The 22,428-nt window shown below is 40.3% G+C and overlaps 1 protein-coding gene across 2 annotated transcripts in view; it reads left to right on the forward strand.

The window, feature by feature from the left end:
• Rnf212b (ring finger protein 212B) overlaps positions 1 to 22,048 on the forward strand; it is a 48,396-nt gene extending 26,348 nt beyond the window's left edge. The window contains exons 8-16 of one of the 2 annotated variants that reach the window (XM_075949419.1): positions 1,553 to 1,599; positions 1,791 to 1,833; positions 2,003 to 2,057; positions 2,608 to 2,656; positions 15,780 to 15,819; positions 16,594 to 16,688; positions 17,805 to 17,866; positions 20,866 to 20,943; positions 21,859 to 22,048. In XM_075949419.1, the coding sequence (XP_075805534.1) occupies positions 1,553 to 1,599; positions 1,791 to 1,833; positions 2,003 to 2,057; positions 2,608 to 2,656; positions 15,780 to 15,819; positions 16,594 to 16,688; positions 17,805 to 17,866; positions 20,866 to 20,928 (454 nt within the window). In that variant the 3' untranslated portion in view covers positions 20,929 to 20,943; positions 21,859 to 22,048. The remainder of the gene's footprint in view (positions 1 to 1,552; positions 1,600 to 1,790; positions 1,834 to 2,002; positions 2,058 to 2,607; positions 2,657 to 15,779; positions 15,820 to 16,593; positions 16,689 to 17,804; positions 17,867 to 20,865; positions 20,944 to 21,858) is intronic. The other variant, XM_075949420.1, reaches the window with a different exon arrangement.
• Positions 22,049 to 22,428: the final 380 nt, after the last annotated feature.

Here is a 22,428-nt window from a genome sequence, read left to right on the forward strand (position 1 = left end):
TTTTTGAATACTTTATCACTGAGCTAGTCTGCTTTCTCAAGAGCTTCCTCCTTCCTCCACTCTTTTTGTGAGGGGTGGGTAATGAAAAAAGAGTATCTCACTGTGTAACTCTGGCTGCCCTGGAACTTACAGAGATCTGACTGCCTCTGCTTCCTGAGTGCTGAGCTAAAAGGTTTATGCCACCATGTCCTCTCACCCAGCCCTTCTGGTCCACTTTTTATTAATCATTTTTAAATAAGTCTCACTGAGTTACCCAGACTGGTAACTTGAAATCTTGATTGTAATGCTCACCTTTGACTATTGTCATAAGAATTCCTACCAATCCTTCGAAAATCTAACATGTATCACTTCTGTAATGACTGCATCAAACAGAGTTGGTATTTGTTCATTCAGTACTTACTGCTTATCTATTTAAGTACTAGGTACACGACACTAAGTCTTTCTAATTAATGATGTCTGTGCTGCTAAATATTTTAATGGTGTGTTCAAAAGATATAACACTCTTGCAGTCTCAGAAGTTACTACGTAGTCTTCTTTCAAATTTCTGTATTTTATATATCCATTATAATATATAAACATTGTTGTGCTGGGGTTCTTTTTCTTTGTGATGCTGGAGTGTTAATCTCCAGTTTTGCTAAACAAGTACTCTACCACTAGGTTCTATCCAGGCCTGATTCTGTCTTCTCTCTTAGTAGCCTATGAATCTCTCATAGCTAATTCTTTTAATCTCAAGGCAAAGGACATAGACAGAAATGTTTGTTGACTGGATGGCTGGATGGCTGAGTAGATGAATGAATCAGTAGATATAAGGTTGAGAGTATTTGGTAAGATGCTACTGGAAGGAAGAAAAGACCCCAGAGTCACATTATAAATGAGAGAGAAGTAGAGGAAGATTCCTCTAGGGAATTGGAGAGTAAAGAGACATCAAAATGGAGGCTCCAATTCTGTGTGTTGAGATGATGCCTCTACTTCCAGGGAATAAGTACTCTGTGCTTAGAGAAGAAGCATCTGTTTTGTTCTTTCTTTCCTTTTTCTTCTTCCCCTGCCTTTTAAAAGAGATTTTATTTTATTTTTTTTTCTTCTTTTTTTTTTGTTTGTTTTTCGAGACAGGGTTTCTTTTTTCTTTTTTTTTTTTTTTTTGGTTTTTCGAGACAGGGTTTCTCTGTGGTTTTGGAGCCTGTCCTGGAACTAGCTCTGTAGACCAGGCTGGTCTCGAACTCACAGAGATCCGCCTGCCTCTGCCTCCCGAGTGCTGGGATTAAAGGCGTGCGCCACCATTGCCCGGCTGAGATTTTATTTTTAATTGTGTGTGTGTGCGTGCGCATGTGCCCACAGAGGCCAGAAGAGATTATTAGATTCCCTAGAGCTAGAGGCAGTTGTGAGCAGCCAGAAATGAACTGAAGCCATCTGCAAGAGCAGTACTTGCTCTTAACCACTGAGCCGCCTCTCTGGCCTCAAAGCTGCTGTTTGAATAGTCAGTAGCTGACTGATCCTATACTGTGGCTTTACTTCTGCTTGATGAGATCTGAGCTGTCTTTTCATTTCCTTGTAGATTAACCACACCTCGACCAGTGGGCATTACTTCCCCATCACAATCAGGTGAAAAAACAATTCTTTCCAGCTACTGTGTGAGGTGAATCTTTTCCTCATGAAGTTGTTGGGGTTTTTTTCCCCCCAGAGACCATAATATGACTTGCTAATGTTACATATAGAGTGAAAAACATTATATAACCAGACAAGGCAGAATGCATCACTGATGGCAATTTTTCCTATACTCTGTGCTCTTGCAGTTGCTCCACGACCCAGTTCCCAGCATAGCAGCCAAGTGGTCAGGTGAGTAGAAAACCTATTATTCAACATTGAAACTGTTGAGAAAATTGAAAGATGAATGAGGTGACTCACGTTGGTACTGAAGAGAATTACTGCCATGTCTCATTTGACACCAGTTTTTTGTGTGTGTGTTTGTTTTGTTTGCATTCTTGTTTTGTCTCATTTTATATAGTCGCTCTTCTTCTATGGAGTCCATCCCTTATACTGGCTTTGGTAATGTGGAACAGGTAAGTAATAGTCACAGTATTTTTCTAAATTGAGGTTTCTAGTGCTTAATGAAAGCAAAACTGTAAATCAAGAATCTTAAATTTAAGCCGGGTGGTGGTGGTGCACGCCTTTAATCCTAGCACTTGGGAGGCAGAGGCAGGCGGATCTTGTGAGTTCGAGACCAGCCTGGTCTACAAGAGCTAGTTCCAGAACAGGCTCCAAAACCACAGAGAAACCCTGTCTCGAAATAAACCAAAAAAAAAAAAAGAATCTTAAATTTATATTGGTTTTGGCACAAATCTTTTCATGCCAAGCAGAGTCCATTTTTAGACTAAATATTAGAAAATGACACAGAACCAACAGGGGTGACTATAGAGTAAGCATTCAAGAAAAATGCACCGTATCTGTCATGTTCAGTTTGAAAGTAATAGAGCATAGGTCCTTCTTAAGAGCAGTACGCACAACCTGGGAGAACAGTGTATGTGTGATGGATGTTACGGAGAAACAGTGGGGAGCTGGGAATGTAGAGAACCAGGGTATAGTAATTCATGGCCATTATTTTTCTGCCAGGGACACAGAGGCCTGCGGGAAAGGAGCATTTCCAGAGACTCTTACACTGGTGAGAGAGGGTAGGGGACGGTATCTGAAGCTGGCATATTCTGGCCAGAGACTAGAAATTTGTAGTGTTCTGTGCACAATGTAATGCTGTTTTTCTGGAAAATGATTCCAGGTATAGAAACATGTTTCAACTAATAATATTTCTGTTCTGAAACAGGAAGTGAGAAAATAAAAAGTTGAGGAATAGTCATTGAAAACCTGATCAAAAGCTGGGTGGGGACTTACTTGGCTCAACAAATGAAATCCTTCTAACCCGAGTTTGATCCCCCAAATACATATAAAGGTAGAAGGAGGGAACCAACTAGAAAATTGTCTTCTGGCCTTTACTTGTGTAGCAGTACGCGCTGAGCACGCGCACACACACACACTACTTTAAAAAGAAGGAAAAGAAACCTCTAATCAGAATAACTTAACTGAGTTGAGTTTTCAAAACTGCCACAAGATGGCAATAGAAATTGAGTCTTAAAAAAAAAAAAGTTAACCAAATGTCAACAACAACTTTGTCTACATTTGCTGCCATGGCACACATCCGGAGATAGAGGGAAAGCTGCATGGAGCCGGTTCTCTCCTACTTCTGTGTGGTTCCATAACTCAGACTCAGGTCATTGGGCTTGAGCAGCCAGCCCTTTATCTCAGCCATCTCCCTAGCCAGAAAACATCACTTCCAAACTTTGAAAAGTGATTGGCTTTCCCTGTGCATTAAGGGCAAAAATATGGGCTTTGTTTCTAGTAATAATTTTTCTTAAAGTATGTTTTATCTGTTACTAGTATGGCCACCCGCCTTTCTTGTTTACTTTCTTCACGGGCTGTATTGTGTGTATGTGGTGCTGAGATTGAATCTGGGGCCTCAAGCATACTCCCACTGAGATACATACACATTCTTTCCCTTCCTTCATCCTTCTTCCTTCCTTCCTTCCTTCCTTCCTTCCTTCCTTCCTTCCTTCCTTCCTTCCTTCCTTTATTTGTTTTTTCCTTCATTTCAATCAGTGCTGGAGATCAAATATATGCTAGGCAAATGTTCTGCCACTGAGCTGTATCCCCAGCCTGTTTGATTTTCTGTAAATTTCTTTTAACTTAGTGTGTATACATATGCACGCACACCAACCGTGATGCACGTGTGGATATCAGAAAAGAGCTTTGTGTCGGCCGGGCGGTGGTGGCGCACGCCTTTAATCCCAGCACTTGGGAGGCAGAGGCAGGTGGATCTCTGTGAGTTCGAGACCAGCCTAGTCTACAAGAGCTAGTTCCAGGACAGGCTCCAAAACCACAGAGAAACCCTGTCTCGAAAAACCAAAAAAAAAAAAAAAAAAAAAAAAAGAAAAGAAAAGAAAAGAGCTTTGTGGAGGTGGTTTTCTCCTTCCACTTCAGGTGGGGGTGGCACCAGGCTTGAGTAGCATTGGCTCTGATTTTCTGCCTTTTAATTGGAAGCTTTAATACATTTATATTCAATGTAATTGCTGGTAAGAAAGAACTGCCATTTTACCATTTCTTTTATATATGACAGATCCTTTTTCGTCATTAATTCTTTGTTACTGCCTTCCTTTGTGTTAAATCTATTGTAGTATAGCACTAATAATTTATAGTGTAGCACTTTAGCTCCCTTGTTATTTCTTTTATTATATTCAGAACTGTTTGGAGATTACAACTAACAAATTTTCAAAAACAAGGTTTAAATTAATATCACATTTGCATCAACATTATACTAAAACATATATTCTATAGAATATCCTGAGCAACACAAATTTTAAATTATTGCCTTATACAGTTGTCTTTTAAGTCTGATGGGGAGGTTACCAAGAAAATTGTACTTAAACTGTCTTTTGTTTACTTATATATATAATTCTCTTTCTGCATTTGAATTACTAATTAGTGTCCTTTTATTTCAACCTGAAAGAATCCATTTAGTATATCTTAAAAGGCAAGTTTGAGAGTGATAAATTCACTTTCTAAATTTTTGTTTATATAGGAATATCTTAATTCCTTCTCCAGTTTTGAAAGGTAGTATTGTTGCATATAAATTTCTGGTTAATAATCTTTGGGAACTTTTTGAGAGCTCTCTGGTCACTGGTATGCCTGATGACAAAATCAGCGTTAATCTTGCTGAGTATTATTTTTGATGAGTGGCTTCTTCTTGCTATTTTTAAGATCCTTTGCCAGGGACAGGGTATGTAGCACAGTTGGTTGAGTGCTTGCGTAGGATACATGAAGCCCTGACTTGAGGCCCGGCATGTCATAAAGTGGATATGGTGGCACATACCTATAATTACAGCACTGTTGGTTCTCTCCCGTTGGAAACTGAGGCTGGAGGATTAGGAGTTCAAGGTCCTCTTTGACTGCATTCTGGGCTACTTGAGACCGTGTCTCAAAAAAAAAGTTCAATTAATTATTGACTGTTATGACAAAAAACAAAATATAGGGAACTCTCAGAGAGTACTCTTTTTTTCTCTTTCTTTCTTTCTTCCTTCCTTTCTTTCTTTCTTTCTTTCTTTCTTTTTTGTAAGTTAAATGGTGTTGAACACTCTGCCAGCTTTGTTTTTGTTTTGTCTTTGTTTTAGGCATTTTGATACAGGATTTCTCTACATAGCTCTGGTCATCCTGGAATGTACTATGTAGACCAGGCTATCCTCAAACTCACAGAGATGCACCTGCCTCTGCCTCCTGAGTGCTAGGATTGAAGGTGTGCACCACCACAACTGGCCAGTTTTGTTTCTTGAGGCAGGGTCTCTCACTGTATGCACCAGGCTGGCCCTGAATTCAAAATTATTCTGCCTTATTCTCCCAGGTACTAAGATTCTGGGCATTTGCCCCCATGCCTAGCCTGCTTCTGAAAATTTTTCCAGTATCAAATAAGTGTTTCACTTATCCTCCGTCCTTCAACTTCACTTCAAAATACAAAATTCACTGAAATATTTTTAGTCTTCTTCCACAAGACCTTCATCAGTTTTCCAGTGTTGATCGTTTTCCCTTTCTCAAAGCAGTTTTCATTTTTTGTTTTTATTCTACATTTCTTTTCTTTCTTTCTTCCTTTTTTTTTGGTTTTTCGAGACAGGGTTTCTCTGAAGCTTTCGGAGCATGTGCTGGAACTAGCTCTTGTAGACTAGGCTGGCCTCGAACTCACAGAAATCCGCCTGCCTCTGCCTCCTGAGTGCTAGGATTAAAGGTGTGTGCCACCAATTCCCGGCTCTTATTCTAAATTTCAAATTTCTCTTTGACTTCCCTGACTTCCCTGACTTCCCTTTGCTAGTTCCTTTTCTATCCAAGTGTAAAAGCAGCACTTCTCAAATGTTTGGGTCCTCCATATAAAGGACCTCAGTTCTAGGGATAGTTTTAAAATGAAGAACATCAGGGGTTTGTTATTTATTTAGGCCAGAAGTTGACTTTTTGTGTCTTCCTCAATCACTGTCCACCTCATTTAAAACATGCTTTATTAGCTGGGTGTGTTAGCGAACACCTTTAACCCCAGCACTTCAGAGACAGAGACAGGCAGATCTCTGTGGTCTAGAAAGAGTTCCAGGACAGCCAGGGCTACATAGAGAGACTCTGTTTCAACACTCCCTCCCAAGAAAAATGTTTAGAATATATTTACTACTTCATTTAGTATGTGCATATGTTTGTGGGTACAAATGTGTCACACACACATTTGTAGATCAGAGGACTACTTTTGAGACAGGTTTTCTCCTTCCCCCATGTGGGTTCTGGGGATCTAATTTAGATCATCAGGGTTGGCATCAAGTGTATTACTCACTGAACCATCTCACTGATCCATCCACCTTAATTGCTTAATTTCATTCTTCCTTTTTTTCTTTTCTCTTTTGAGGCAGGGTTTCACTGCATATCCTGGAACTCACCCAGTAGAACAGACTGGTCTCAAAGTCTAAAGATCCACCTGCCTCTCCCTCCTCAGGACTCTGATCAAAGTATCTACTACTATGCCCAGCTTTTGAAAAAAAAATATTTACCATACCTATCCCCAGGTCAGCCCATTCCTCTTTCCCACCTTTATGTTCTTTTTCTTTCCTTTTTTTAAAAAAATAATCCACTGAGTCCTGCCTACACGAACATAGGCAATCTACCAGCCACACCACCCAAGAAAAATAACACCCTTTCAATTACCAGTAACTCCTCAGCTGAGGTGAAGTTTCATAGTCCTCCCCTCTCCATAGTGGAATTGTTTACTGCCGGGTAAACCATAACTGTTGGGAGCTCATGAATGCAGTGGCCCATGGCATGTCCAGAAGACAGCGTTTCACAGCACCCCTCCCATCCTTCATCTCTTGCATTTTATTATCCCATCTTCCTCATGTTTCGTGAGCTTTGTGGGGACTGTTCATTGTCATCTGTTAGGCAAGGTCTCTCAACTTCTGCTAGACTGGCTGGCCTCAGAGCCCCAGGGACCCAACTCTCTCTGGTCCCATCCATTGCTGGGGTTTCAGGTTCATACTGCAATGCCTTGCCCAGGTTTTGCATGGGTGCTGGGGTTTCAAATGCAGGTCCTCATGTTTACACAGCTTTACCAACAGAGCTATCTACCCTGCCCAGCTCATACTGGTTCTTTTTTATACAGTTTTCTTTCTTGATTTCATAAAGCACTATTCTCATCCTTTCTTTTAGCATGTTAATATTACTATTGTATGAGGCAGGGGCAGGAGCTCTAGAGCTAGAACACACATGTGGCAACCAGAGGACAACTTTGGGAGTCAGTTCTCTCCTTCTCCCATAAGTTCTCTGGATAAAACCCAGACATTCAGACCCTAAGGTCTGTGTAGCTAAGCAAATATTTTTATTATAGTTTCGTTTTTGTTTTTCAAGACATAGTTTCTCTGTGTAGCCCTGGCTGTTTGGGAATGCACTCTGTAGAGTAAGCTGACCTCAAACCCAGAGATCCACCTGCCTCTGCCTCCCCAGTGGTGGGATTAAAGGTGTGCACCACCACTGCTTGGATATTTACTTTTTATATATACAGGCCATAATGTTTTCTTTGTATGTCACATAATTTGCCAACTTTTAACATTCAGTCATCTAACTGACAGTTGTTTCTTGAGGCCTTCCTTTTGTATACCCTTGAGGTTAGTTCAAGGTAAGAGTTTAGGCCTTTCCAGCTGCTTCCTGCTTTTGTGCACAGTCCTGAGCCTAGATGCTGGGCATGTGTTGGAATGCCTCAGAGTCCCCAAGACATCTCATTCCTCCCATTTTTCTTTATGTCTTTAAGTCTATTCTTTGCCCCAACTAACAATTATCTTCTCAAGCAGCCAAACCAAGTGCCTTGTTGTTTTCAGCAAACATTCCTGGGGAAGAGGCTGGTGTGTTGTGAGCTCTAAGCTTAAAAACCTCATGATCTTTAGTTCTAAGTTGCATCAAACTACAGTCCTGTGTGTGAGGTCTTCCAGGGAACCCAACAGTTCAAATAATGACAGTTGTCTAACAATGCAGCTTTGAGGGCCTGAGGAGATGGCTCATTTGGTCACGTACCTGCTGAGCAAGCATGTGTACTTGACTTTGAATCCCAAGCACCTGTGTATAATCCAGGCACAGAGGTATGTGTCTGTAGCCTCAGCACTGGGGAGGTGGAGACAGGAAGTACGGGCTATCCAGACAAACAGAACTAATGAGCCCAGATTCTGTAGGAGAGACTTTCTCAGGAAATAAGGTACTAGGGCTGGAAAGGTATCTCAGTAGTTAAAAGCTCATATTGCTCTTGCAGAGGTCAAGGGTTCTACTCCCAGCACCCATATCAGGTCTGCAACTTACAACTATAGTTGGATATAGTTCCAGCTCTGGGGGATCCCATGCCTTGGGTACCTGTACTCACATGCAAATATATACATAATTTTAAAAAGACCTTTAAAAAATAAGGTACTGGCTAGGTGAGATTATTGCAGGAAAATCTACTGTTCATTGTGGAAAACTTAAGCATTATTTATATAGACACATATTCAATGAAAGATATGATATAAACAAAATGGGCATGGAGAAAAGTAAAATATTTCCTTAAAATCTATCTTCTTAGCCAGGCGGTGGTGGCACACGCCTTTAATCCCAGCACTTGAGAGGCAGAGGCAGGCGGATCTCTGTGAGTTTGAGACCAGCCTGGTTTACAAGAGCTAAATCCAGGACAGGCACCAAAACCACAGAGAAACCCTGTCTCGGAAAAAAAAAAATCTGTCTTCTTTCTATTCCATACCAGATGGCTCCTGACATGAGACAGAAATTCTGAAATTTTTTTTAACAACATGCTTGGATTTAGAGATGAATAGCCATTGTCCAACTCCAAAGCCAGCTCTTATTTTTAAGTAGAGATGTATATACATGTCCAAATAATCAAATTTTACCATGCAGATAATACAGCATCATAAGGCAGATTTCTCTTTGCTTTTTGATTCTTTCTGAATATTTGTGTGGTTTTGATATCAGAGTAACTGTAGCTTCATAAAAGGAATTTGGTAATGACCCTTCTGTTTCTATATTGTGGAATACATTGAGGAGTATAGGTATTAGGTCTTCTTGGAAGTTCTGGTAGAATTCCGCATTTAAACCATCTGGCCCTGGGCTTTTTTTGGTAGGGAGGTTTTTGATAACAGCTTCCAATTCTTCGCGACTGACAGGTCTGTTTAGATTGTTCACCTGGTCCTGGTTTAATTTTGGTAAATGGTATTTATCTAAAAAAGTGTCCATTTCTTTTACATTTTCCAGTTTAGTGGCATACAGGCTTTTGTAGTAAGATCTAATGACTCTCTGAATTTCCTCTGTGTTTGTGGTTATGTCCCCCTTTTCATTTCTGATCTTATTAATTTGCAAATTTTCTCTCTGCCGTTTGACTAGTTTGGATAGGGGTTTGTCAATCTTGTTGATTTTCTCCAGGAACCAGCTTCTTGATTCATTGATTCTTTGGATTGTTTTCTGTGTTTCTATTTTGTTGATTTCAGCCCTCAGTTTGATTATTTCCAGTCTTCTACTCCTCCTAGGTGAGTCTGCTTCTTTTTTTTCTAGAGCTTTCAGGTGGGCTGTTAAGTCTCCAATATGTGCTTTCTCTGTTTTCTTTAAGTGGGCACTTAGTGCTATGAACTTTCCTCTTAGGACTGATTTCATAGTGTCCCATAAGTTTGAGTATGTTGTTTCTTTATTTTCATTGAATTCCAGGAAGACTATAGCGATCTTTTTATATTTAGGCATCTAAATATCCAAGGTCTCTCCACTCTTTGAAGATAAATATTTTCCTGCAAAGATAAGGACAGTACCCTACCCCAACCTTTATGAGGTTTTCTTATCACCTGTATGATTTGTTACCTCTGTGGGTGAGCTGTCATTTCTCTTTCTCAAGAGGTTTTTCTTTTTCAAACTAAATTTTTATCAATTTTGATGGTATCCATAGCTTTTCGTCTCCTGTGGAAACAAGAGTGAAACCCCTTCCCCAACGTAGCATATCTTCTGGTTTCCATTGTGAGGTCCAAACATCCTTGAAATATACTGACTGACTTAATTCAGAAGTTTTTTCTATTATCCAATGTCTCTCTGCTGCTGTTGTCTTTTTCTCATTAGCATTAAGAAAATTTAAGGTTAATAAAGCATTATGCAGTCTATTTCTGGGGGCATTTTCCAATCCTTTCTGTTTGTTTAGCATATCCTTTATAGTTCGATTTGATCTTTCTATAACTGCCTTACCCTGTAGGATTGTTTGGCATACCTGTAATATGTGTACCCACACAAAATAAATGCAATGCAGATATCAAAGAATATTTACCACTTTAATGATAAACTTACAGAACCAAAGTTCCAGCGTAGTACAGGTAGGGAGGAAAAAGGGAGCGAGCCGCCTCTCCGAGCACCATTTATTGGCAGGCATTCGCCTGAGGCAAACCCCGCCCTCTAAAGGAGGCTGTCTTAACCCTACAAATATGCTTTATATTATAATAAGCAAAAAACTGTTTCATTTTCTTAGACACATATGCTGGACCATTGTCTTTATTTGTGCAGGTATACATATGATAGCTGTAACTTCTAATAAATGAGTGATTACTGAATCAGCCTTTTCTGAGCTCAAGACAGTTGCCCACTGAAAACCTGAATAGGTGTCAATGGTGTGGTGTACATATTTTAATTTTACAAATTCTGTAAAGTGGGACACATCCATATGTCAAGATTTTATTCCTTTGAGTACCCTTTGGGTTACTCCCTGCTGGTAATGTTTGGTTATAGAAAGAGCAAATAGGACATCTCTTTATAATATCCTTAGCTTGTTATCATGTAATAGAAAGCTCTTTCTTTAAACCTTTGCTATTGACATGACGTTTCTTATTAAATTCTGAGGCCTTCAGCACACTTCCAATCAGTAATCGATCAATTTCTGCATTACCTTGTGCTAGAGGACCTGGCAGACCCATATGGGATCAGATGTATGTTATGTATATGGGACAAAGCCTATTCCTGATTATATCTTGAACATGTATGAATAGTGAAGTCAATTCTGTATCATCTGGTATAAATTCAGCAGTTTCAATATGCAAGACAACTCTTTCTGCATATTGCGAATCAGTAACGATATTAAGAAGTTCTTTAAAATCCCTTAGTACCATGAGAATATCATATAATTCTGCCACTTTGTTCCACCTTACTTATCCTTCTGATTTGTAAACCTGCCTTTCCTGATCTATTTGCATCTGTATAAAATGTATGGGCTCTAGTTATTGGAGCATCACGTACAATTAAGGGAAGAATCCAAGAAGTTCTCTTTATAAGGTTAATTCTTTCACTTTTGGGATAATTGCGATTAATTTTTCCCAAAAAATTAGCACAAGCTCTTTGCCAAGGTTCATTGTCTTCCCATATATTTTTTTTAATTTCATCAACAGTAAAAGGAACTATAATCTCTGCTGGGTCTATACCTGCTAGTTGACAAAGTCTCACTTTTCCTTTAATAATTCAGAGATTTTTCCACATAAGCTTTTAATTTTTAACTTGGTTTATGTGGTAAAAAGATTCATTCTAAGATAATATCTTCCCTTTGCATTGAAATTCTTATAGGGGAAATTCTGGAAGGCAACATGACTAGAATATAATTAAGATTGGATTCACTCTGCCTACATATGCCTCCTGTAATTTGTCTTCAATGATCATCAATTCTTTTTCCGCTTCAGCTGTTAATTCTTTGGGACCATTTAAGTCTTTGTCACCATCCAATGTTTTATTTAAATGAACTATTAGGTCAGGTATATCCCAACAGCCAGTCATTGACTGGAAATATCTCCTAACAATCTTTGAAAGTCCTTAAGGGTCTGTAATAGGTCTCTCATAATTTGTGCCTTTTGTGTTCTAATTTTTTGTAAATCTATTTTGTAACCCAGGTAATTGACAGAATCTCTTCTTTATATTTTTCAGGAGCAATTCGTAATCTCCATTTAGGCAAAACTTTTTTACATCTTCAAATATTCTTTCTAAAGTGTCTACATTTGAGTCAGATAACAAAATGCCATCCATATAACAGTAAATTATAGACTTAGGAAATTGCTTGTGTATTATTTCCAGTGGCTGATTTACAAAGTATTGGTACAGGGTAGGACTATTGAGCATTCCCCGTGGGAGGATGGTCCTCTGGTATCTCCAAGTAGGCTGATAACTATTATAAGTAGGCACTGTGAAAGCAAATTTTTCTGGATCCTTTTCTTATAAAGGTATAGTGAAGAAACAACCCTTTAAATCAATAACTATAAGAGGCCATCCTTTTAGTAATAGAGAAGGAAGAGGAAATCTAGATTGTAGAGGGTCCATAGGTTGGATAGCCTTGTTGATAGCTCTTGGATCTGTCACCATTCTTCATTTTTCAGATTTATTTTTAACAACAAATACAGGAGAATTCCAAGGGCTGGTTGATTCTTCAATATGGCGAGCATCTAATTGCTCCTGTACCAGCTGTTCTAAAGTTTGCAGTTTGTCTTCTGTTAAAGACCATTGTTTAATCCATATGGGTTTCTCAGTTAACCATTTTAAAGGCAAGGCTGTTAGTACTCTGAAGATTTGGTAGTTGCTTTGTGTTCTTGTACAGCCTAAATGGGTGGTGATCTTCATTTATAATATCTTATAATATCCTTTCCAGAAACATGAGTTTTGGGGACAGCAGAAATGTTAACCTGGGTATTCCATTATTGCAATAGGTCATGGCCCCATAATTCACTACAATATTAGTTACATATGGCCTCAGCCTTCCTTTCTGTCTTTCTAGCCCTATGCATTCAACCCACCTCGTGCTTTATTTTACTTAAATAGGGTTCCAATTCCTTGGAATTAAATATCTGCCTCTTGAAGGGGACAGTCTGGATGCCAAGATTCTGGAGTAATGATAGTCACATCCGCACCTGTGTCTAGTAATCCCTCAATTACAATGTCATTTATACACACTCTTAGCTTTGGTCTTTGATCATTTATAGAAGTCTGACAAAATATATGTTTTCTATTTCTTACTGGAGTTTTTGACTCATCCTACAGGTCTATTCCATCATCCAGAACAGTGTGGTTTTTTACAGTAGGCACTGGATTGTTTAATTTTCCTGGTGAGACATGTTCTCCATAGTGACTGGGAATGACTGGGCCTTGTTTGACATCAGGGCCTGTGAGAGACCCCCAATGGAGTTTCCCAGTAGTGTCGGGTTGCCTTGTCTGTCTCTTGTTGACCTATATTCATTAGTCCAATGTCAGCCTTTCCCACACCTCCTACATATACCAGAAGACTGAGTCCTCCTATTTTTGCCATTCCTAGAGGAGATATTATTCCTAGGAATTCCTTGTCTACAGTCCCTTCTTAGATGTCCTATTCTTCCACAATTAAAACATTTTTATTTTGGTGTCTCCTCATACCATTGGAAATCACTTCTCCTACCCAAACTTCAGTACTATGGTCAAATGTTTCAACATTCATTGTATGCAAGATCCATTTATCAATGGGTGCTGATCTAGCCTTTAAAGGTTTAAGGATATTCTTACATTCTAAGCTGACATTTTCAGAAGTCAAGGATTCAATTAGTGCACATCTAGCTTCAGGGTCTGTCACTCCTAATTGTACAGCTTTAGTCAATCTTTGTAAGAAGTCAGTAAAGGGTTCTCTCTGTCCTTGTTTAACCCTAATATAGACCTAATCCTCTTTCCTGGTTCCTGAATCCTGTCCCATGCATTTAAAGCTGCTGTACTACATATGGAGGAGGTACATTCGTCATGACGAGCCTGTCCCTGAGGATCAGAGTAATGACCCTCACCAAGAATTTGATCTTGGGAAGTCTCAAATCCTTTTGCTTTCCCCTGTTGTTCTAAAATTTTTGCCTCTTTTCTCCAATAACACTTCCGAAGCAGCTGAGGTCCATTTTCTAGGACTGCTGAGATTAATTGAAGCTAATCGTGTGGGGCCGCCTTAGTGCTTGAAGCCCACATTTTCACCATTTCCCTGACAAAGGTGAATGTAGCCCATAAGAAACTGTTGCTTGTTTTTATTTCTTTTACATCACTCATACATATTGGTTCCCATGCATATTCTTTGACTACCTTAAGGCACTTTGTGTCAGATAGTCTTTCTGAGGAAATTACCAGATATGCCAGGGGTCTGGCACATTCTGATGAGGCTAACTTCTGTCATTGTACCTTCTGTCCTTGCTCATCAATTTCAATAAATTCCTGTCTGACAGATTCAAGAGCATAAGTTCTTTTAGTTAATTTCCTCTCTTTCCATAGTATTGAACCATTTTTAATGAGATAATATTGAAAAAAAAAAGCTAATTTCTAGAATCTAATAATAGAAAGGAAAATAGCATAAGTCTTGCACAATACCTTCCATAATATATACAAAATGGTTATTGAACTCTTGGATGTTATCAGTCATTTTTTGTAATTTTTCAGATCTTACCTGTCGTAAGGCAATTACAATGAATTGGAGTAGGTGTAATAATCGTTATCGGCCAGCAGGTGTCGCAGTTGCAGCCACGTGGCCGAGAGATGCTAGCAGCATTGAACAGCAGGTGTTGCTTATTTAGGTACTGAAAATTATGCTTTGTTTAACAAATTACAACAGTTACTAAGGCGATCAAACGATTCCAAGAGTTGGGGCCCAGGATAAAGAGGAAACCCAAAGTTTTTCATCAGTGGAAGTTGCAGACTGTGTGCACTGTGGGGATCACAGGCAGCAGTGTGCGGGCTGGCATGTGGGTCACAAGCTGGGGAGCACTGAGCAGCCTGCTGCATCTGAGGGCTGGCTGAAGTCATGGGCAGGAGAGTCAGTGCTCAACACGCCATGAGGCTGGCGGACTGATCCCAAAAAGTGTGGACTGGTCCCCACGTTCAGGTGCCAGATGATGGCAAAAGTCACAAAATAATCCCACACTAGTTCAGAATTATGAATAATAAAGGGTTACTTATTTAGGGGAGACTTACAGATCACTGTCCTTGATAACAGTCCTCTGCACAAACAGGGAAAAGGAACAGAGTCTAGCACCCGGAAGTGAGAGTCGGAAGCAGGAGAGCAAGTGCATGTTTTACAGCTACATTTATAGTATAAGAGACCATGCCCAAGTGGACTGGTATCGTAAAGGCTATTGGCTGAAGGAGCAGAAGGAGCTCCCACAGCACATGAATATAGCTGAAAGGTTATAACATTAGCTGCTTTTACTCACACTCACACTTTTCTATTTTTATTAATGTACATTTTCCAGATTGCCACTAGATCTTTATAATTTAAGGAGTTCTGAAATGATATTCTAACTGATTTTGCAAACTTTCCCCTTGCCTTGGATTCTGAGGATCATGTTTGAAGCTCTGTGTCACTTTCTTTTCACTGATGTCTCTCCTAGACAATTTCATGACTCTTGTCTTTAGCTATACTTTCAGTACCATCTTAAAGGGAAAGCCAAAGAAAGTACAGACACATTAAAGCACTTCAAGGCAGCAATGGGTCCTGTTCTCCATATCCAGAAAGGGAAAAGAGTACCTTTGTGAGGTGCTGCCAAGTGACTTATGAGCCTTTTAATTTACCATTCGCCCTAACCTTAAAATATATACAACAACAACAACAAAAAAATCTTTGACCCCATTTCTTTCGCACTGGCCTTTGAATCCCTTCTGAATTATCTCACTGTCATATTTATGCTTTCCAGAAACCCCTTCCCCAGCTTCAACTCATAGCCTCTCTTACAGGTAAGTAACATTACAACTTCCTTTCTGTGTGCATTAGTTTTTGAGGCAGGGTCTCATGTAGCTCAGGCTGACCTCAAACTCACTATTTAACTTGAATTCCTAGTCTTCCTGCCTCTGCCTCCCAAGTTCTGGGCTCACAGGCGAGCACAACCATGCTTAGTGTCTTGTTTCCTCTTCTGGAGATGTGTTCACAGTGATTCTGCCAGCATGCCTAGAGTTCCTTGTCTGATGGCCTATCCTAATGGCATTCATAATCCACAGTTTATACAGTTTATGAGAAGATGGAGAATACTATGTAGAATAGGCATTCAAGTTATAATCTCCATTGTAGGCAGGGTATTTTCTCTCTGATCTAAAGACTTTTTTTGTTTTGTTTTTTGAGACAGGGTTTCTCTGTAGCTTTTGGACTCTGTCCTGGAACTAGCTTTTGTAGACCAGGCTGGCCTCAAACTCACAGAGATCTGCCTGCCTCTGCCTCCCAAGTGCTGGGATTAAAGATGTGTGCTACCACCATCCAGCTTAAAGACTCACTCTTCACAAACACATCTACCTTGATCTTTCCTCTATTGAGTTTACCTTTGTTGTTGTTGGTGGTGGTTGATTAGTTTTTGAGACAGTGTCTTGGTCTATAACCCTGGCTCTCCACTCGCTATGTAGACCAGCCTGGACTTGAACTTGCTTCAGTCCTTCTACCTCTGTGGATTCCCACCCCTGGGATTACAGTTGGGATGGTATAATTCTAGTTTTATTGATGCTATTATTTCCATTTCTTAGACCTTCACCTGCCTCCTCTGGACAGGGAGTTTCTTATAGACCATTCCTCAGTGGGGACTCAGGCCACACAAGAGTCCTTACTCCCAGCAATTCTGGTGAGTTAATGTTTTCAAGTTTCCTTTACAAGTGAGAGGAAGGTCTGAATTTTGTCTGAATAGTACAAACCTGTCACCAGTCGAATCCTATTATGTGCATGTTGACCTGTAGGATTAGGCTGGCTCCTTCCTCCATGACCCCCCTCAAACTATGGATGAAATTCAGGACCAGGGCCTTACTATGTGTCCTAATCACAAATTAAGTTTCCTAGGACAAGATCTTGTTGTGCAGGTCAGGTAACCTTAAACCATCAGTGAGGTTCAGGTTTACTGAAAACTTGGTGATTGCCGTGCATCTACCTCCCAAGTTTTTTAATAACAGGCATATACCACTAGTTTTGGCTTTTTTCTACATCCCATGTTGAGGTGTGTTAAGAGGGCTCATCCGGTAAAGGCTTTCTGCCAAGTCTGGTGACTTGAGTTTGATCTCTAGAACCCACAGGTATGTAAATAGTATGATGGAAGCAAGAAAACTAACCCCTCAAAGTTTGTCCTCTGACATCCACTAGATTTTTAATTGAACATGCTGGCAGTTCAGTTCCAAAGGTTTAAATGCAGTGTCTGTTTTTAAAGTACTGCTGTTACCAGCCCTGCTGTCTTTTCAGACACTCACCCACATTTTTATACTGCCTCCTTCCACTCTAGTTAAACTTCAGCTTCAGACTGTTCTGTCCGCATGCCGGTGTATATAGCCTTGTTGGCATGAGAAAGAAAATCATTTCTCAAAGTGCTTAGCTGATTGTTTTTAGACAGGGTTTCTTTCATTAACCCTGGCTGGCCTGGAATTCCCATTGTAAGTGAGGCTAGTCTCCAAAGGGCTGGGATCACAGGATTGCAGGTATGTACTTTAAACACACATACACATACACGTCTTCCCATACCGTCCAGGCTGGCCTTAAACTTTCTATGGCCAGGTTGGTCTCAAAATCATCATTCTTCTTCCTCGACCTTACAGATATTGGGATTACAGGCATACACCACTGTGCCAAGCTACTTAATAGTCTCCCTTTCCAAGTATTATTCTTTAAGCACTCACTAGATATTGTGGCCCACAAATAACATGACTAAGAAACTGCACAAGTAAATTGTCTGTCACAATTCTGTCCTGTCCTTTAGGTCAGAGGGAGAGCAGAGCCACACCAGAGAATCTTCCTGGTTTCCATCTTCCGGCCTTACAGGTGATGTCTGGCTAGCCAAACTCGTATGTGCATAGAACTCTTGAAGTTAGACCTTCACACTAAAGGCTGAGGGTGACGGTATAATATAACCAATGGCGAGTGATTATCAGGTGTTTCTCAGGATGGTCTCAGTTTTAATGTTCTACCTTACTGACAGGTAACTCAAAAGGAGTATTTTAGGTCTGATCATTCTGTTTGCATACATACAAGCAAATACATAGACATATATATGTAAATACAAAAAAATGTATGGATAGGAAGTGTGGTAGTCTGAAAGAAAATGACCCCCAAAGGGAGTGGAACTATTAGGTATGGCCTTGTTGGAGAAGTATGTCTCTGTGGGGTGGGCTTTGAGGGTTTTTTGTTTTTTATTCAAGCTCCCCTCAGTGTGACACTTGACTTCCTATTCCCTGCAAGCCAAAATGTAGCCAGCACATCTGCATGCATGCTACCATGCTCCCCACCATGATGATGGTCTGAACTCTAAGCAAGCCATCCCAATTAAATGCTTTCCTTATAAGAGTTGCAGTGGTTATGCAATAAACCCTTCACAGCAATAAAACCTCTAACTAAAACAAGTTAGTACCAGGGACTTGGATATTGCTGTAATAGGCCTGACCATGTGTTTATTTGGAGGAATTTAGACTGGTAATTTGGGTTATGAAAGCAGTGGAATGCTTTAAACACTGCTTAATGGGCTATACTAGTACAAGCATGGAAGACAAGGTAGTAATAGTTATTTGAACCTCTGGGGCTCACTCTAGAGGTTTCAGATGAAAAAAATTTTAGTATGTGTAATGATCTGTTCTGTTCCTTTAAAAGATAAGCCACGCCCACTCCCCACTCCCCCCACCTCTTCCTCTGAAGCAGGCAGATCTTCCTTCCTGCTTGCAGCCTGAGTTTTTTTTTTTCTGTCTCTCTCTTGAAGAGGCAACTTCTGCCTCTTCCCACTTCTCCCCTTTCCCCTTCTCTCTCTCTCTCTCTGCCTCTCTGTTCTTCTCCCCTTCTCCCTTCCCCCTCTATAACCCACTAAATAAATATCCAATCTCACTCTGTATGGCATGCCCATCTGTCTGTCTCTTCTTGTGGCCTGCTGCAGCCACTCAGGGAACTGTCTCTGCCTGGGCCTGGCTGCTCTCGAGACCCACTGTTCTCTGTCTGCTGCCACATGGTCCACTGCCAGAGCTCGGGGACCTGCAGTGTTTCTGCCACTGCAGCCACTAGGGATTCCCACAGCATTTTTAATTAATCCATTACAGCATGTTGCTTAGAGATCATTCTTGTGATATTTAAGTGAAGAAAGTGGCTGCCAGGTGCCCTTGTCTGAAGAGTCTGCCTGAGGCTAAAGTGAAGAGTTGTGGATTAACTCCATTGAAAGAGATCTCAAAATGGCCTAGTATATACTCTATTGTGTAGATGTTAGTGATAATTCTAATGAAGAATTATAATGAAAAGGAGCAAGCTGAGCAGGGTAAATTTTGAGGAGAAAAAGAGCACCGGGAAGTGGAATGGAGCTAAATCCTATGTTCAAGGAGATAAATGGATTAAGAAATGGAATAAAAGGAGTGGTGACCTCAGGCAAGATCCCACCCAACTAAGTTTCCAACTTCTGGAAAGAAACTAAAAAGGTTAAGAGCTGGGTGTGGTGGGGCACACCTTTAATCCTAGCACTGTGAAGTCAGAGGCTGGCAGATCTGAGGCCAGCCTGGTCTACAGAGCAAGATTCAGGACAGCCAAGCTTAGGCAGTGAAAGACAAAAAGCTGGTGAAGATGTAATAGAACAAGTGGGCCATGTTCCAGCCTCAGTAAGTAGCAGAGTGTTAAGGATAGAAGAAAGGAGTTATCAAGTAAAGCCGTGGAGGCCTGGCATGTGTTGGGTGTCCCTGAATGGAAGCCTAATAGAGAGGCCATTGAGTGAAGCTATGAAATTGAAGCCTGGATTGCCTTGGAGAACCCAAGTTGTTAGAGATGCCGGAGTATTGGGATACCTGCCAAGGAGAGTTACTAACAGGGAATGAAATAAACCCAAGAAAAAAGTGTGCTACAGTCAACACAGCTGAAAGGAGTTGGACATCAGACATGGAGCTGCAGAGTTTAGAGTTTACACAGCTGGTTTGGTCCAGTATTTTCTCACTATGCGCCCTATTCTGCATTTTGGAAGTATGCGATCTTTTTTATTATGATATTTATAAGGGTATTACAATTAAGAGATTACATGAATCTCTGAAGAACTTTGGACTTTGAAACAAATTTGAGACTGTTAGAGGCTATGGGAACTTTTGAAGTTGGACTGAATGCATTTTTTTTGCATTATGATATGGCTATAAGCCTTTGGGGGCCAAGGAGTGGAATGTGGTTGTCTGAAAGGAAATGACTCCCAACGGGAGTAGCACTATTAGGAGGTAAGGCTTGTTGAAGAAACTATTGTCACTGTGTGGGTGGGCTTTGAGATGTCTTTTGCTCAGTCTTCCTTCAATGTGGCAGTCAATTGACTTCCTGTTCCCTGCAAGCCAAAATGTAGCCAGCACTTTCGTGTGCATGCCACCATGCTCCCCACCATGTTGATAGTGGACTAAGCCTCTGAACTGTAAGCAGGCCACCCAATTACAAGTTTCTACTATATTTGACATTATCATCACAAAGCACTGGAATATTCTAGAGTTTCTTAAGTAGCAATAAAACCCTTATCATGTAGGATGTATCAAATCTTAGTTTAGGCTGGGCATGGTGGCACACACCTTTAATATCTGCACTTGGGAAACAGGCAGGCAGAACTCTGGGAGTTCGAGGGCAGCCTGGTCTACATAGACAAGCCCTAGGAAAACAGGAATAGTGAGACCCTGTCTCTAAAACAAAATTTTGGAAGTTAGTCATCATACAATGAGGAGATGCCATGGGGAAGCAATGGCAGTTAGTTTTGTTCCACTCAACTTTAATGGTTGGAAACACCGCTAACTTGTCTGTTTTGTCATGACATGGAAATCTGTTCTCTGCTGCAGACATTCTACCAACAGAGGCAGATGGGATTAGCCAGGAGAGAAGGATGGAGCATTTCCAGATAAACATCCCTTTTCCAGGTTTGATCTATGTATGCATACTACTCAAGGATGGACTTCAGTGTCCGTACCCACTAGGGGATATAGGGTTTGAAAATGTATACTGTTGTTTCTTGGTTTCATTCTGCAGCTTGTTCTCTTGCACTTTATATTTTTATCTCCAAAACATTTTTTTAAAATGTAAATAGTGTGTGTGTGGAGGGGGGTATATCACTAGCATATGGGTGCTTGTAGTACATGTGCCCTTGGAGGCCAAAAGAGTGTGACATCCCTAGAGCCAGAGTTTGTGAGCTCTCTGAATGGACACTGGGGAACCTAGCTTGGGCCTTCTGACAAGCACAAAGCATACTAAACTGCTGAGCCATCTCTCCAGGCCCTTGAATTTTTTATTAATTTTGTGTATGTACCTGTTCGGGTCAGAGGACAATTTGTGTCAGTTCTTTCCACATCTGTTCTGGGGACCCAGCTAGGTCACTGGGCTTGGCAGCAAGTGCCTTTACCCTCTAAGCCATCTCAGTGACTGTCTTACTTATATCAATGCACAAGAAAGCTTTTAGGTCTTATACTAGGCTTCAGGAGGATAATTATCTCTATATGTACTGCCTTTCCTAGTTTGAAACTAAAGTAGCAGAAATTCTTGGCCTCATGCTTGTGGATAGAGAGGCTAGATAATATACTTATTCTGGTTCACTTCTAAATTTCACTTTCCTTTCCTGTTGCCAATGTTAACCAATATCAACTATTCCTTGTCCTAATTTATATTTATTTTACCTATTGTTTCTTCTACATCCAGTTGCTATGAAATGTTTTGATTTTCCTTTGTCAGGACAATAGGTAGAATAGGTTTCCAGCTTACTAAAGTATGTAGATTAATAAAGAAGAAAAGAATCATAAAAGAGGATACTTTTATGGCTACTGCAACTCTTGCTATTGCAGGTTCTAGAACGGTGGAATGAGCAAGTGGAGTTACAGCCTATTGTCCCAACTGAAGCATCAATAAATCCGACCAGTCTGATGCTGGGAACCATGTGTGTGCTGACAGATGCTTACTGTCTTCTGTTTTTTTTATTTTTATTTAATTTACTGAAATGTGTTCTGAATCTTTAAATAATAAAAATTAACTAAATCAGAAACCATTTTAAAGTGTGCTGGGCTTGAAATTATGTGTCATACATGGTAGGCAAGAGATCTGTCACTGAACCACATACCCAGCCCCTAAATCAGATGTTAATGGACTTGACTCCATTAAATCCCTCAACTCTGATTGGGTATAGATGTAGCCCATTGGCAGAGTGTCTGCCTACCATACACAAAGACCCAGATTTGATCCCCAGTAGTGCATAAGCTGGGCATGAAGGCACATACTTATATTCAGCTCTTGGGAGGTAGAAGCAGGAGGATCCAGAAGTTCAACAACAGCCATAGCTTCACTATGAGTTCAAGGCAAATCTATTTAAAAAAAAAAGACATGGTATACACCTTTAATTCCAGCACTCAAAAGTAGCA

This window comes from Microtus pennsylvanicus, chromosome 15 (assembly GCF_037038515.1).
Source record: "Microtus pennsylvanicus isolate mMicPen1 chromosome 15, mMicPen1.hap1, whole genome shotgun sequence".
Classification (NCBI taxonomy): domain Eukaryota; kingdom Metazoa; phylum Chordata; class Mammalia; order Rodentia; family Cricetidae; genus Microtus; species Microtus pennsylvanicus.